The 15941-nt window shown below is 38.7% G+C and overlaps 1 protein-coding gene across 3 annotated transcripts in view; it reads right to left on the bottom strand.

Moving 5' to 3' along the window:
- Ice2 (interactor of little elongation complex ELL subunit 2) overlaps positions 1-15941 on the bottom strand; it is a 38870-nt gene that overhangs the window by 6682 nt on the left and 16247 nt on the right. For 2 of the 3 annotated variants that reach the window (XM_076926176.1, XM_076926177.1), the window contains 4 exons: positions 9756-10746; positions 8993-9168; positions 4428-4557; positions 565-649 (listed from right to left, as the gene is read on the bottom strand). In XM_076926176.1, coding sequence (XP_076782291.1) covers positions 565-649; positions 4428-4557; positions 8993-9168; positions 9756-10746 — 1382 coding nt within the window. The remainder of the gene's footprint in view (positions 1-564; positions 650-4427; positions 4558-8992; positions 9169-9755; positions 10747-15941) is intronic. The other variant, XR_013107777.1, reaches the window with a different exon arrangement.

Here is a 15941-nt window from a genome sequence, read left to right as displayed (position 1 = left end):
AAGTGGAGCTTTGGAGTTAACAGCGGTGACTTTAGCACTGCTGGAATGAACCACTCCCAGTGCCAGCTTCTCTGTATATGAAATGGCCATGATGCAACCATAGCCTTTCCTGCCAAGTTGTGTGACAACATGAAATCTTCTGCATAAGTGTTTCCCTCACAATGGGGCACTTGGAGTTCTGAGAACCACTAATTTACTTCTGATGTCTAACATTTGGTAGAATGGGGAAATTTCAGGAGTCAGGCTGTCCAATCAGTCACATAATTCTGAGGGCTGAAAGTCTGTGGCTGTCTCATCCTCCCCTTCTATACACAGGGTTAAAATATGTGTTTCCCTAAACTTTACAACACACTTTCTGGCTCTAGCTTCCTTTTGGATGAAGTGGAAAGACTGGAGTTGCTAGCAGTATGTTTCTTTGCAGATGGAAACAAAGTAAACTGGGTTAGGGGACCTCAAGATCTAGAGAGTAATCAAACATTATCACTATTTGGAGGTAAAGGAAAAGCCACCATCACATTAAAAGAGTTCAGTCTTTTCAATGCCCACCACGAGGCACTTTCTTACTTGAGTGCTGCAAGTTTTTCTTTTAATTCTTCTGAAGTGATTTCTTCTAGCATGAAAAGCTTTGAAGTAAATGCATCAATATGCCCTAAAAGAAAATATAAAACCCAAGTCATTGTGGTTATAAAATAAAACAAAAAATAAGTTATCTAGGCTCTCTATATGAAGATGTTCAACTATAAAGGACTTTGTATTTAAAAGGAGAGATCTATTTCACTGGGTATCAAATAAACCTGAATAAAATGATATACGGATTATGGTATGTTTCATGGTAAAATATTTGTTAAATATAAAAAAGTTGGCACATGTCCATACACCACAAAGAGAATTATTACCCCAAACCTCCAATTTAAGAGAAAACCCTGCTCAGATATTGGTGTTTCTGGCTCTCACTAAAGCTGCATCTTCATGAAGTTGTAAAGAGAGGCATGTGCTCACCATGTATACAAGCAATTAAAAATCAAAGCTGTGTATGCTCCATAAGTATCAAAGACACATTATTATGAAACTTATTATAAAAATATTGCTTTTTATTAAAGCAATCATAAAGGTCTCTGTGGGAAAAGCAATCTATTCAGAAAAGTCTTATTTTCTTGCATGCCTGATATAAATCTACAATCCACAAAATCCAAAACATTCTATTTTTAAAATGATATTTCTATTGTAGAAAGTAATGTGTACATTTTAGAATAAAATTAGCAGAGGCATGCACAGAGGTGCTGTGATGTACTAAGTGACAGAGGAGATCCTGAGGCAAATATAACACACGTGAGTCAACAGGAAAGCCGTGCTATTACTATTGTATGAAGGTTAAAAACATCACAGTGTAAGAGTAACACCCAGAGGGCTGCAGAAGGCTCAACAGTTAAGAGCACTGGCTGTTCTTCCAGAGGTTCTGAGTTCAATTCCCAGCAACCACATGGTGACTCACAACCATCTTCTGGTGTGAAGACAGTGTACTCATATTCATAAAATAAGTGAATAAATCCTTAAAAAAAAAAACACCCACCAATGTGGGAAATAATGCTTTAGACTTATTTCTATTTTTATGTTTTAGATTTTACTTATATTTTTAACTGGTAATATTTTATTGTCAAAAGAAATTACTTAGAAAGTAGGTATCAGTCATTAGGACTACAAAAATTACATATAGCTTATTACCTCCTTTCCATATCTAGCCTACTTTAATCTCATTTGCTTTATGCTCAAGAAGTTAATTAGAAACATTTTTACCAGACATCTTCCCACTAAGGCAACATACCCATGTGTTCTCACAGCCATTTGTTATTTCTTATGCCAACTTAAGTTTCACCTCTCCATCTCTAATGCTCATTATATGTGACATTCCTAATAATAAAGACACATTTTAATGGTTTAACAGCCATAAAAAGAGGATATTAAATGCAAAAATGTATTTTTGGATGTTTAATAAATAAATCTGAGACTACTAATAGAACTTACCTTTTAAAAAAAAGTTCTACAATAAAAGTATGTAGTATAGTATCCAGCAAATACAGTCTATCAAAGAACTAACTAGACAGGGAGTTCTGTACTAAGTGCTAGGAAGGCCTACTTCCTCAAGGGAGCTACAGCTCTCACCAGTGGAGCTTTCTAACCAGAGGGTTCACGTGAGTTCTATTAGAGCCTGAGACACTTGACTCCCCAGCCTTGGGGTACTTAAGCTAGATTTGAGAAGCTGAAAGTTCTGGCCATTGTCTTTCAGTAACAACCAATCTCTTTTAGATCATTCTTTAAAATGAGTTACACCTGGGAGGCATTGCTTTAGATAGCAAAAATGAAGCCTCTATGTTTGTGAATCATTTATACATAATGCATATAGGTATTCCTAGCTTTAAATGCAGTATAAGTTTGTAAAAGTGATCATACAAGCAGAAATAACGTATTTTGGTAATAAATGAGAAATTTTACAATTATTTCACTACTTTTACATGTTTTACCAAAACAAAGTCTCCATCAATTGTATTTAAAGGAATGAGATATAAAAAATATGCATTTAGTACAATGAAATTTAAAACATCAAAAACAGCATGACTCTACATTTTCAAAAGGTCTTACCAAGAGTAGTGTGAACAGTGCTCACTGCCTTCTTAGGCAGCTCCTGACAGAGGAGCAACTTTCCCCACTGTGGCAAGTGGCATACTCTCTTCTAAGTTAGCTCGACTCCCATATTCTGCCCAAGAGTTCCTTTATAAAGCCTTATGCTGGTGTTAGCTGTCTTTCATGTCACAGCGCTGCTCTCGTTTACATCATCAGGTAGTTAGCCTTCACCACGTCTCTGTGGCAGCGATTCAAGAGTCTGAGCAGTGGTAGTGTTAACATTCCGAGCTATTTTTTTCTACAGCTCCATGCAAGTTCGATTACAATTTCATTTCTAGCACTACTAATTTTTGTGTCCCCCTTGCCCCTTAATCACTGTTGGCCAATTTCTTGTTTTCATTATTTATTTTCATAAAATCTCAAGTGGTTGATCACTGGGAGACAAGGAGGTGCCACACTACACATTTTGTTTCTGTACATGAACTGGTAAGAAGTTCACAGACTGAAAGAAGGGATGCAGACAGTCACTGATCATGTGTGTCTGTAATCTACTTCATAATTTGTAACCGAAGGTCATGCTTATAAGAACTGTGTAAGGTGAGGACTGACTGGATGCCATCTCTATAAATTTGATAAACATCATAACACTGGGCAGCAGATGGAAAAGTTTTGATGAGACTACAGATTTTCTTAAAGGAGAAACTCAAGGTTTTGAAGGTGCAAGAGACACTGTACTATAGAGAAGGAGTTGAACACATTTATATAGAGCAAAGCAAGCAAGCAAACAAAAAGCAAGTGTGTTTAGTGCACCTGCAGACTATGAGCTGTGGCGGTTTTTAGAGTGCCCTAGATTAACAGCATTATTATCTGAGATAGGGTTACAAACATGAAGACCAGACCCCATTCTGAACCAATCAAACAGATACTCTAGGACCAGCGTTAAAACCTTAGACAGGTATGGCAGCATGGACTCATTTCAGCACTTGAGGCTGAAGCAGGATTGGGAATTTGAAGCCATCCAGATGCTATATAAAAAAAACAACAAGAACTCCCCAAAATACTGATTACTCAGAATGGGGGGGGGGGGGATGACAAATTTTCAAATAAATAATCACTGTCTCTAGATCAGGAAAGAAAAACACACAGTACTCACTATACACAGGGCACCACGCCTGTGCTCTGCACTAGAAATACAAAGCTCTTCCAGGCTCCAACCTCAAAACTACTTACTGTCTAATAGGAAAAAGTGATGGCCTAAGAAAGAACAATGATGTAGGGAGTAACAAAGGGCAAGTGAACGAACACATTTAGAGATCAAAAGAAGGAGAAGACTGGGGAGATGGGAGCTGGTAGGGCAGACAGATCAGTATCACCTTGTACTGGTATAGAGACCAAGACAAGAGATGACAGAGATGTTCATCGTGTAACATTCCAATGTGAAGGAACAGAATGAACAATGAGAGCAAGTAACTTGTCATGTGAAACAGGTTAACTATACAAGAACCCTGGCAACATCTTTCAAAGTCCTGCTAATTTCCTTCTGCTCAAAACTTCAAAACCAAAATAAAGTCAAATGCTGCTTCAAGATGAGACTTCTAAGACAATGCCACTATAATTGTAAGAAAATTACAAAATATGTTAATCAATTTACTAGCTCATCAATACTCTCTGTCACTGTTTAACTACAGAGTCAGCATAAGCAGAGAATGGAAAACAAAGAAGTATAAAATGGAAGTGTGTATAGCTGAATTCAAAGGTAAGTACTTAAAGAGAGTTACAAAGGGGAGAGAGGACTCCTATAGACTCACCAACATAAAACGAGCAGTTGGAATGCAATAAACTTTCAGTCCAGAAGCGACAGAGCTCGCTTTCAGTCAGAGCTTCAACTCCATAACAACCTTGATACTCTACTTTTGGTAGCACGTAAACTGGAAATTGCTGCAACGCAAAATTGCATTTTGTCAAAGCTCTAGATCTGATCTCCACACACATTCCATGGTACACAAGTGCCCACAAATCATACATACAATAAATCAAAACCCAAACAAAAACAAAATTTGCTTTCCAAAGAAAATACATTTGCCTATATAGCCAGTAACTTTTGAATGCCTGCAGGAAATTTAATTTTATTTATTTTGCATAGTGTAGGATTTGGGAAGGAAGATATTGATACCTCTGCCTACAAGGGGTAGATTCAGGAAGCAGAGGATGGATAAAGGATCACTCACCATTACCCTCATCTCCAACATAAACAGCATACTCCCTTCCAGGGAATGTGACTCACAGCAGATTCTTTGGGACAGAACCTTGTACATACAATTGTTCATAGATCCAAAGCTAAATGCTAGATAGAAGGTAATAACATATACTAATAATTCTCAAAAGAAAAGAGAAAGGACTCTCCCCTCTTTAGACATTAGCCACTTAAATTCCCTGAGCAGCTGGTTTTCTAAGAATGAACATTAATAACTTTTAAGAACAACTGTGGATGTTACTATCTTTATAACACAAAAAAGCTTTATTCTAAGCAGTAAGCATGTGACAAATTATCCATTAGAGCTTACTGGTCAGGATATCAAGCAGATGGAGCAAGATGACTATGCCCATTACTAGTCTAAGGGAGGGTGTGCAAGCAAGTACCTTCTTGCAGACTACTGTAGCAGATGTATTTTCTGCCAATGGAAACTTAATTCTCTCTGATGGTGCTAGACATTAAGCCCAAGGTCATGCGAATGCTACACAAGTGCTCTACTACACTTGAGTAGAGCTGCAAGTACACATACAAGAGCTATGGTACATCCCCAGCCTGAAAATTCTATTCTCAACAGGATTCTCCATTACCTGCTACAGAAGAAACAAGGTTTACAGTACCTACTCAAGTGACTTGTTAGCACGTTAAAATTAAAATAAGGTACTGTCTTTCACAGATCTAAAAACATTTAATCACTGTTTCTCAGCTTCTGGCTTTCCTAACATGATTTAGTGTCTTTCACACATCAGTGGTGCTGAGAAAAATTCAAACACGGCATTCCAATCATCAGCTCATAGAATGGTGTGGTTTGTGTGTCTGCTGATGTCTGTAAGATGTTGAATGGTAACTCCTAAAGATAATACTTTATAATAACCTGGTGACCCTGCTAAAATGTAGACTTAGGTGGTGCCTAAGGTTTTGCATTTTTTAGAAGTTGTAGTTCTAAGGACCATAGTTTGCACCTGCAGTAAGGACCACAAAGTGGCTTATCAATTAAAAAACAAAAAAACATGATTGGATTAAAATCATTGTATCATATGATAATTCCTTAGCAAATGATAAGTATGATCAGGCCTCCTAACTTTAAAGCAAATAAAAGCTGGAGACAAAATTTCCATTTTCTATTCCATCTCCAGAATGCTGAGAAATTTGGTTTGCTGAAAAACCTAACAATCTGAATCCACACAAAATATAGAGGGAGAGAACAGACTCTAGCAAGTTGTCCTCTGATTTCCACACATGTTCCATGGAACACGAGTGACCATATCCATTTACAATACAATAAACCAAAACCTAAACAAAAAACTCAAGCCTCATGTCAGAGAGCTTGAAACGTGCTCAGTGACATGGTTGATTACAGCAGAAATGGAAAAGAACAGATGATGCAAAGCAAAGATGATTATCTTTCTGGATCTTAAATGGATTATAATATTATTTACACATGGAAAGTAATCTTCAAGATACACACACACGCACACACTCACATTTTTAATATTTGTGTGTCTGTGTGTGTATATATATTTGAGGGCAGTGTGCTTTTCTTTGATATAAAACCAAGTCTTAAATCTGACTTTATTTTTGTATGCATTCTACTGCCATCTCCAGGAAGTCAGGGGAAGGGCCTCAATGTTTTCTCTCTCCTTAGTATGTACAATTGAAGTGCAAACCACAATTGGCATCAAGATTTGTGATATAAAAGTTTCCCATTTCCCCAGAAGGGAGGCTGTAGTCAGGTGAAAGCTTTTCTTGCATCTGTTTGCCAGTTTTTACATAAACCTCTTAAACCCTACATCCATTCATATCTATTCTTCTCAGTACCACTGAGTAACTTCTATTCTTCCTAACATATTGCACCTTTAAGCAGTCTTTTTTTTCTTCAGTACCTAGGATGGCAACCTAAAATTTCAATAACTGGATCTGAAATTGTTAACCATTTTAAAACGCAGCACCCAGGATGTGTGGTTAACTGGCAGTCAAGAGCTAGTGGTTAGGTGGAATTCACAGTTCTACACAGAATATGCAAGCCTCAGTCTTGCCTTGGCCCACATCAGCCTCTTCACTTCTGTTCTCTCAAACTGGCTGCTCTTTAACTTCAAACAGGAACTTCTAGAAACACAGGTGTTGCTGGCTTTGTTGTTGTTGTTGTGAGCTTCGTGAGACAGGGACTTATTACTCTGTAGCCCAGGCTAGAGGCTGGCCTGGCACTTACTATGTAGAGTAGCTGGCCTCCACTGCTGACAAACCTGCCTCAGCCTTCCAAGTGCTGCAATTATTAGTAATCAGAGTTTTGTTGAGAAAGATAACAACACAAAACTGCAGAATTAAGGGAAAAAATCAGAAATGATATTCTTGTTTTGCAAACCTGAAAACCTTGTCTAAACAAGCTGGTTTTCATGGAGGAAATATTGCAAAGATACATTCTTAAATGGCAATATTTTAAAGTTTTTCAAACTAGTGTGGATTCCTTACAAAGATTCCTAGCTGCCCAACCCTTCGCATTTTCTCATCTCTTTATGAGTTTCTGTGTTGCTAACATTTCAGAAAAAAAGAAAAGTGAGGCATAAGTCTAAGGGGTGTACATTACAGTATGGAAATTATACCGTGTGTGCTAACCCACCACATATAAAAAACAACAGACACAAGAGGCAAGCATTCCCAGGAAAGCTTTCAAGTTCTACTCCGAGTCTGACAGTCAGAAGATGACTTCTATTTAGATATTCTCTGGGGCTCAATTGCTTTGACATCTTGATAAATAATTTTCTCCTAGATGGTTATAGCTTGGTATTTATAAATTTCACTTTTTGAGTGAATGGCAATGATTCTACCAAGTTATACTGGTCAAGAATTAAACTGGTGTCCAAAGTTTCCCTGCGTTATTTTTACCTAACATTAACAGTATTTTGAACATATAAACAACAAGACAAAGTGGTATGGATTCACAGAGTAGAATATGAAATAAATGAGGTTGCCTACAAATGAGAGTACAAATAAGTACAGAAATAAAACTTAGCACGCGCGCACACACACACACACACACGCACACACAATGGGGGATAGATTGTTCAGCAGCTAAGAGCTGCCCTAGGATCTAGGTTTGCTTCCCAGAACTCATATGGTAGCATATAAATGTCTGTAACTCTAGTTCCAAGGGACCTAACTCCCTCTTCTGGCATCTTCAGACAACAGGTACACAGATGTGGTACACAGGGACATGTAGAGAAAACACCAAAGCACATAAAATAAAATAATGAAAAAGTTTTAAAAAGAACACAATTTAAGAAGTTCTCATGGCCTGGTGAAATGGCTCACTGGGTCAGTTGCTTCCCACTAAGCCTCATGACCAGAGCTCTATCCTAGGAACCCACATGGCAGAAGCAGCAGCAATTTCCAAGTTTTCTCTGACCTCCACACCTCCATACATACATGTATGTGCACACATGTATGTGTGTGTACAAACACACACCCTCTTAATAAATGGAAATTTCAAAAAAAGAATGCTTTAAGAAACAATAAAAGACACTTTAGTGCTTCTTAGTAGACACTTCAGTACCTCTTAGCAACCAATTAAAATATGCTTCTCTTTATTTACCAGACTCTAGAAGTCACGTGCTGAGTGTCAAGTGATCTAAGGGAAGCTCAGTCACAGAAGGGACACTGGGAAAGCTGTAACAATCATTTGCTTCCTTTTCCGAGGAGGCTTTATAGCAAACTCCAAGAGGAGCCAAAGGGAAAGACAGCACAACCTGGTACCCCAGCAGCCCTAAACTCCAGGACTCTTAAAGCTTCAGTTTCTAAAAGACGTTGAGAAATGTCTCAGGGTAAGAAAGGGATCGTAAATGACAAGGAAATGCAAAATCATACACAGATAGGAGTGCCAGTCTGGTCAAACCAATCTAATGATGTTTTCCCTAGTTTATATGGACTAGTCAAGGCAATTACCAGCATTTATGATGATGGAGTGTGTATCTTATTAAGACTAATTTCAACATTTTGTTAAAAGAAGTTTACCCAGAAATACTATAGGAGTGATCAGTAATTTAAAATCAAATTTTGTTAGAACGCCATGTTCAGCATTTGGTAATATCACTCACACTGCCACATCACAACTCTCAGATAACTTACTCTTCTGATCTTCTTTCGTTTTTTGGAGCGTGGTCTCGTCTCTACCCTCTGGACGCTGCACCGCACAAGTAACAACAGGTCTTGTAGGCTGAACAACTTGTAAACAAAGTTTCCTTCTTGAGGAGCTATATATTCTGATGTATCTTCCACATAGTCTTGAAGTTCATATGGCAATCCTTTAAAAACATTCCTCATTACCATTTAAAAGTATTCGACTCCTTTATGCATTGTAATCTGGGATATAGCAACTCAATTAACTCTTGTGACTGTCAATTCTCTACCTTAGGCCATATTTACTTACTGACACCGCATCAGAGAGCTGTCAACCAGAGCTTTAAAGTTTTCTTACTTTTCACAAATACCTCCATGAGCACTGGGCAAAACATGCATCAGGGTGATAAGCATCGAGAGGGAAGAACTTAAAAGGTCCTGCTATTCCTAAGCCTCAGGAGGATGAGAAACACTGTCACACTCATTCTGTAGTCCACTACAGAGTGGACAGAATGTACGGGTAAGCCAGTAACTGCAATCCCCTCCATAACCTTAGTAGCCCAGGTACATGCCAGGCAAACAGCTTATAGCACACACATAAATTGGATATACAAAGAGGTCATAGTAGAAGCTGGAATAGTGATCAACAGACTGAAATAAGATGTTAGTGACGAGGTAAAAATTACAAAATGGGTTATAACAGTATGGAAAGAAGGGAGAAAAGCTAAGGAAAAGGAACAGACAAACTGGTAAGCTCTTCATATTCACTTACGTCCTTTAGGCTTCTGAAATGCAGAGGGCCAACTGGATTTTGGCCAGGTAGAGGCATCCAAAGCAGCAGAGGGTTGCTCAGAGGCAGATGGCTGTTTAGATTCTTCTGAATTAGTCAAGGGCAACTCAGGTACTTTCCTGGAAACTGGCTTTAAAAGCTCATCCTGCATTTTTAGAATTTCTCCAACTGGATCAAATTTTCTATAGACTCTTTTGATAGGTTTCTTTAAAACACAAGATTCCTCAGAAGCAGTAGTAGTGGTCTGGTTTCCCGCAGAAGCCTGTGCTGAAGAATTTGGACTAGAACCTAAATCAGCTGTCTTTCCATCACTATTGCTTTTACTCTCTGTGTCAATGATTAAGCAGTCCTCATCTGTATCACTGCCACAAGGTGTCCCTTTCTCAGTCTCAGCTGTCTCTGATGCAGAAGCTGTTTTATTGGGATTGTCTGTGTTCCCCCGAACACTCTGTCTTTCATTACTGGTACACAGCACACCTGTATCACTCGCCTTAGAAATTCCCTCAGTTCTGTGAACTTCGTTATCTTGTGTTAAAGATTTTGCACTGGCACTGGGAACCTCTTCACCACATGGTTCAAGTCCTTGATCATCTTTATTTTTGCATCCTTCAGGACCACTTTCCACACCAGAGAATAGCTGTTTCTCCTTCTGTAATTGTTTCATCAGAATCTGACATAAACTTCTAGAATCATCAATAATGTTTGGTGTAGCTGGTGCCACAGACATAGCTGGTGCCACAGACACAGCTGGTGCCACAGGTGTAGCTGGTGCCATAGCCACAGCTGCTACTTTGGGGGCTGTGTGGACCTCTGTCATGGTGGGTGCAGAGGAGTCACTTTCTGAACTTGGTGAGCTGGATGGATTAGTAGTTGTTACTCCAAAGGTTTCAAGTTCTGTGACATCACCATCAAAGTCCAGATCCAAATTTTCCAGAGTCTCAATTTTTCGGCACTCACTAGCTTCAGTGGATATCTTGGAAGAAAATATATTGATAAATTATTAGGGAAAAGTCAGGTCATAGTTACTTAATGACCTTATCTCTAACATCAGAGTTCGTGTTTTTTAAAGTAGAAAGACATCTCGGTGAGTAAAAGGATTTCTATGCAAACATAGGAACTGAGTCTAGATCTTCAGCACCCAAGCAAAAGCCAGACATGGTGATGTGTGCCAGCAATCCCAGTACTTGAGGAGAGGAGGGAGTATGGTGAAGGAAGAACCCAGGGACTTGCTAGCCAGACAATTCAGCTGAAAAGGTTACCCTCAGGGTCAGTGAGAGAGTGTATTTAAAACTAAGGTGGAGAGTAATAAAGAAAGATCGATGTTGACCTCTGACTTCCACATGTGCATACATATACCACATGTCTCTCCTACCTACATACACACAACCCAGCAGAAAGAAATGTCTAATGGCTCCAAAATGTACACAGCTTACATTCAAGTACTTAATTTTGTGTTTTCCTTGAAAATGTTCACACAGACAGATTGTCAAGATATAATAGCACAGGAAAATAAATTGTGAAATGCCAGACCTAAAGAGGAATAGTCACAAATGAGAAAACAGACAAGACCATCAAGAAGGCACAACAACAAGAGAGGCTCTTGCTCACTTCATATACTCTGGGAGAGAACCTTGAACTTAGCTGACCAGGAGGACAGTTTCTTCATTGCTGTTAGGCAAGGTCTCTCTAATATCAATCAGTGAAACTCTTTGTACATTCACTTAGGTTAAATACTGAGTAACAACATACTGTAAGGTAAAGATGGATAGGAAGTGGCTCTTGGTATTGTGGGAACAAAGTCATTGAAGTTGTAGTTTTTATATACTATGGTGATATCAAAACTATAAATAGCTTTAAACTATTCAAGAATAAGCTACCATCTAGTGAAGTATCAAAGATTTCTCCTCAATCTAGAAGAGCCTTTCATTTTAAAAATTATTAATTTTAGGTTTTTTTTTCCAAACAGGTTCACACATAGCCTAAGGCTTGAATTCCTTATGCAGCAGAGGCTGACCCTGAATGCCCCAAAGTTCCTACCTCCACACACCAAAGTGCTAAGATTACAGGTATGTCATACTATATCCAGCCGTTTATTTTACAGTTTATGGCACTGAAGATTGAACCCAGGGATACTTGCATAGTAGGCAAATACCCTACTACTGAGCTGTAATTTCTAGCCCTGGCAGAGTACTTTACTTTAACAAATGCCATGAAAACTTGACCATGAGCTAAGTATATACTAGGCTTCCAGGGTAGGATTTGGGAGAGTAAGTCTGGCAGCAATTAAGCTGCAAAATTGGTCTATAGAAATTACCTGATCTCGTTGAACTTCAGATCCCATATTTCTAAGACAGGAAAAATAAGGTTACTTTTTGTATTTGTTCTAAAGATCAAATGAGAAATTATATGCAAGGATTTTGTTGACATTGTATCTGGCACATAGTAAGCAGCCTCTCAAATCACGACAGCTCTAACTAAATGAGCAAATCCAGCACTAAGGAAGACTGCATGCCATCAACAGGGGGATAATCTCACATACTAAAGTAAAAACAGAACTGAACCAAGAAATAAAGAGAGAAGGAACAGAGGCAATGTTAGCAGAGTTCAGGGCAAGAGAAAAAGGAGAAAAAGATGCAAATGTGACAAAAACGTCATTATTTCTGCTCGATGGTACTGTCTCTTAGTAAGCAGATGCAGATTCATAAAGGATAAATACTGATAGAAACAAAGATATATATGTATCCTCTTTTCCTCTGAGAAACCAAGGGCCTTTCTAAAAGTGAACTATAAGTTAGTAAAAGCTCAACATGACACAGAGCAGAATTTGCTAAGATTCTCCTCCAGTTAAAAAAGAGATAAAATTAAAAATTATTAAGAAAAATCTTAAACAATAAATCCAAAAGCCCAGAAAATAAAAACACACCCAAAACTATTGGGTAAAAGGAGTTGAGATGAGAATTTTAGAACACTTAAGAAACAAAAGTTAGAATAAACATTTGGGGTAATCAGTGTCACGATCTGGGGCTTGCTCAGTAGACACCACTCACGCCTCAGAATCATTTCTACACACTGTTGCTGGAGCCTTGGGAAACACTAGCTACCTAAGAACCAAAATACTACAAACACAAGGCAGCAACCGTTAGGCTGAAAACTTCTGAGGAAATGGTGTCCTCCTGCACCACTCTCTCTCAGAGCTCGATGTGGTGAAGCCTTGCTGGGAAACTCAACTCTGCCTTGCTTCTCCCATCCTATGACATTGCCAAAGCACAGGCTTTTTTCATTGCTTCTTCAGAACTAGCAAAGACCATCAAAAGCATAAATGACCGTAAGCTGTGGCTTGCCTCCTAGACTCCTGAACTCCCCTCTATCTCAGCTTTGTAAATCCTTATTATCTTATGAGCTGCCCCCATGCTGGTAACAAGTATATAGTCTTACACTTGGTTCAGCAATTATTTTTAGGTGTCATCTGCAATGGGAAGGTCCATTAGCAGAGTCATTCTGTGACTCTCATCCTTCCTAATCTACTTTGTTCCTTTGTGGCACTTCTCATCTCCTGATATGCACCTGCCACCAGTATATATTCCAAAATTAAAATGTAAAAGAATAAAACATAAAACAATTGGGAAGTGCTTTATGATACATCATGAAAATATCAATATACATCATGAAAATATCAATGCTCAGATGACAAACTGAAAAATTATAAACATGCAAAAATAAAAACACCAACAGCTTAACAGCCTTAAAAGAGTCTAAGTTCTTAAGAGTAGGAAAATATTTTTTTAATCTTATTTTAAATTGTTTGATTTTGTACTTGACTAAAAATCTCTGACCATATACTAGCCCTGGGCCTTCTTCGTCCTTACTATAAAATAGACCCATCTCTGTCTATCTCCTTATTTCTTAATGTATCCTGTTTTTCTCCATAATGTTTATCAATACTTGCTACTTCTGCTGTTGCATATTCAGTCTGTGCCATCTACTACAGTGTGAGCACACTGTCTACTACAGTGTGAGCACAGAGAGACACCAGGCTGCATTTCTGTTTACCCATCCTCAGCACACAGAACAGAATCTACATAGTAAATATTTGCAGGATGGATTATTTTTTATAAACAAAATATTTCACTTTAATAATCATAGAAAATTACCTTTATGTACACATCAATAATACTAATATTTATACCACGCCAACTGTCACTCTAATGTTTTGCATGTAGCTTGAACTCAAATCGCTAATAAGTTAATGTGACAGCCATCCTGCAGATGGCCTCTGATGAGACCACTCATTCTCTGCTCGCTTTTGAACTACAAAGTACTGTTAACTATCATCCCCTTCTTGTAGTACAGAACCATACTAACCTTTACCTCTGTCTCACTGTGACTCTGCTCGTTAACTAATCTCTCTCCAGCTTTCTTCCCAAGTGCCCTTCTTGGCTTGTGGGACCACTGCTCTGCTGTCCACTTCTATGACCATATCTTTTGGATGTCACATTAGAAAGGGAAATCACATGGCACTGGTTTCTCTGTAACTGGCTTATTTTATTTAACATTCTGATCTTTAGGTATATCCATACTGTTGCTAATGACAGAATTTTCTTTTTTTTAATTTTTTTTTTTATTGGATATTTTATTTACATTTCAGATGCCATCCCCTTTCCCCATTCCCCCCCGCCCCCAAAAAACCCCCTATCCCATGCCCCCTTTTCCTTTTTGCTTTTATACACTTTTTAAAAATGTTAATCAAAGGCTTTATAAGTTTGGTAATGCTCAATCAGAAGTGTAACCCAATACCCAACCTAGATATATCAACTATCTTTGACTGGTGGAGACACATGAACATCTGCCTAGAGATCCCCCCTCTTTCTCTCTCTTTCTCTCTCTCTCATCACCTAGCTTCTCCTCTCCTTCTTCTCCTCCACTCCTTACTCCTTCTCTTCCTCTTGGTACTCCTCCCACCTTAGCTCCTCCTACATATCGCCCTTCCTGTTAAAATAAAACTTTTCTCTCAAAATACAATTAGAGCATAATTATGCCAATTTGTACCAGTGAGGTACAAGATAGTCCTAATACCCAGTCCATCATTTATGACAGAATTTTCTTATTTTTAAAGGATTGCTAGTATCCCAGTATAACCTATGAATCCCATTTTCTTGATCCAGTTGCCCACTCTGGACGCTGAGGCTGACTCCGTATTTGGGCCACTGTGCATAAAACTGCAATCAACATTAGGCACAAGGGTCTAAGCTCCTTGGTTTGCTGTTTTCTTTGAAATATATACATGTTCACTAGATAGCTGCTGGAACATATGGCAGTCTTATTTTTAAGGAACTTTCTCACTGTTTTCTGTAGTGGCTGAACTAATCTGCATTCTGCACAAGTGCTCCATATCCTCCTCAGTATTTGTCTTTTTGTTACTTGTAAATTCTGGCACAGGTCTCACAATTGCTGCCTCAGCTTTCCAAGCATTAGGGTTACTATGTGAGCCACATGCCTAACTAGCTCCTGTCACTTACCTCTTTTGTTATTTCCACTCTTACTCAAAGATGATACCTCACTTCGGTGTTTGCATGGATGAGTGTGGTAGGTGGAGGTCAAAGGCTGAGGCCATGTGTTTTCTTCCTCAGTCACTCTCCAGTTTATTGTATGAGAGGTGAATACTCTCACTGAACCTAGAGCTCTCAGTTTAGCTAGGCTGGCTGACCAATAAACTCCAGAGATCTACCTATTCTGTCCTTACCCACCCAGGGCTGTGCCTACAGGTATGCTCAGTCATACCTGCTTTTTATATGGGTGGTAGGATCAGAACCCGATCCTTATGCTTCCGCAGCAAGCACTACTGACTAAGTCTTCTCCTCAGCACCTCATGGTTTTCACTTGCATTTCCATGACAATTGGTGATGGTGAACATTCCTTCATATATTTGTCAGCTACTTATATATCTTGTTTTACAATGCATACTCAAATCATTGTGCTGGCTTTTAGATTTTATTTTAGATAAGGGGGTCAGAGAGATGGCTCAGGGGTTAAGAGCAATTGCTGCCTTTCCAGAGGGCTCAGGTTCAGTTCCAAGCACTCATATCAGGTTGCTCACGACTGCCTGCAATTCCAGGGAATTTGAGGCCTTTGCCCTCTGAACACACCTGCTCTCATATATACATATTCACA

Source organism: Arvicanthis niloticus, chromosome 27, assembly GCF_011762505.2.
Source record: "Arvicanthis niloticus isolate mArvNil1 chromosome 27, mArvNil1.pat.X, whole genome shotgun sequence".
NCBI classification, from domain to species: domain Eukaryota; kingdom Metazoa; phylum Chordata; class Mammalia; order Rodentia; family Muridae; genus Arvicanthis; species Arvicanthis niloticus.
The sequence above is the reverse complement of the archived record's forward strand: the minus strand, read 5'-3'. Positions and strand labels throughout refer to the sequence as shown.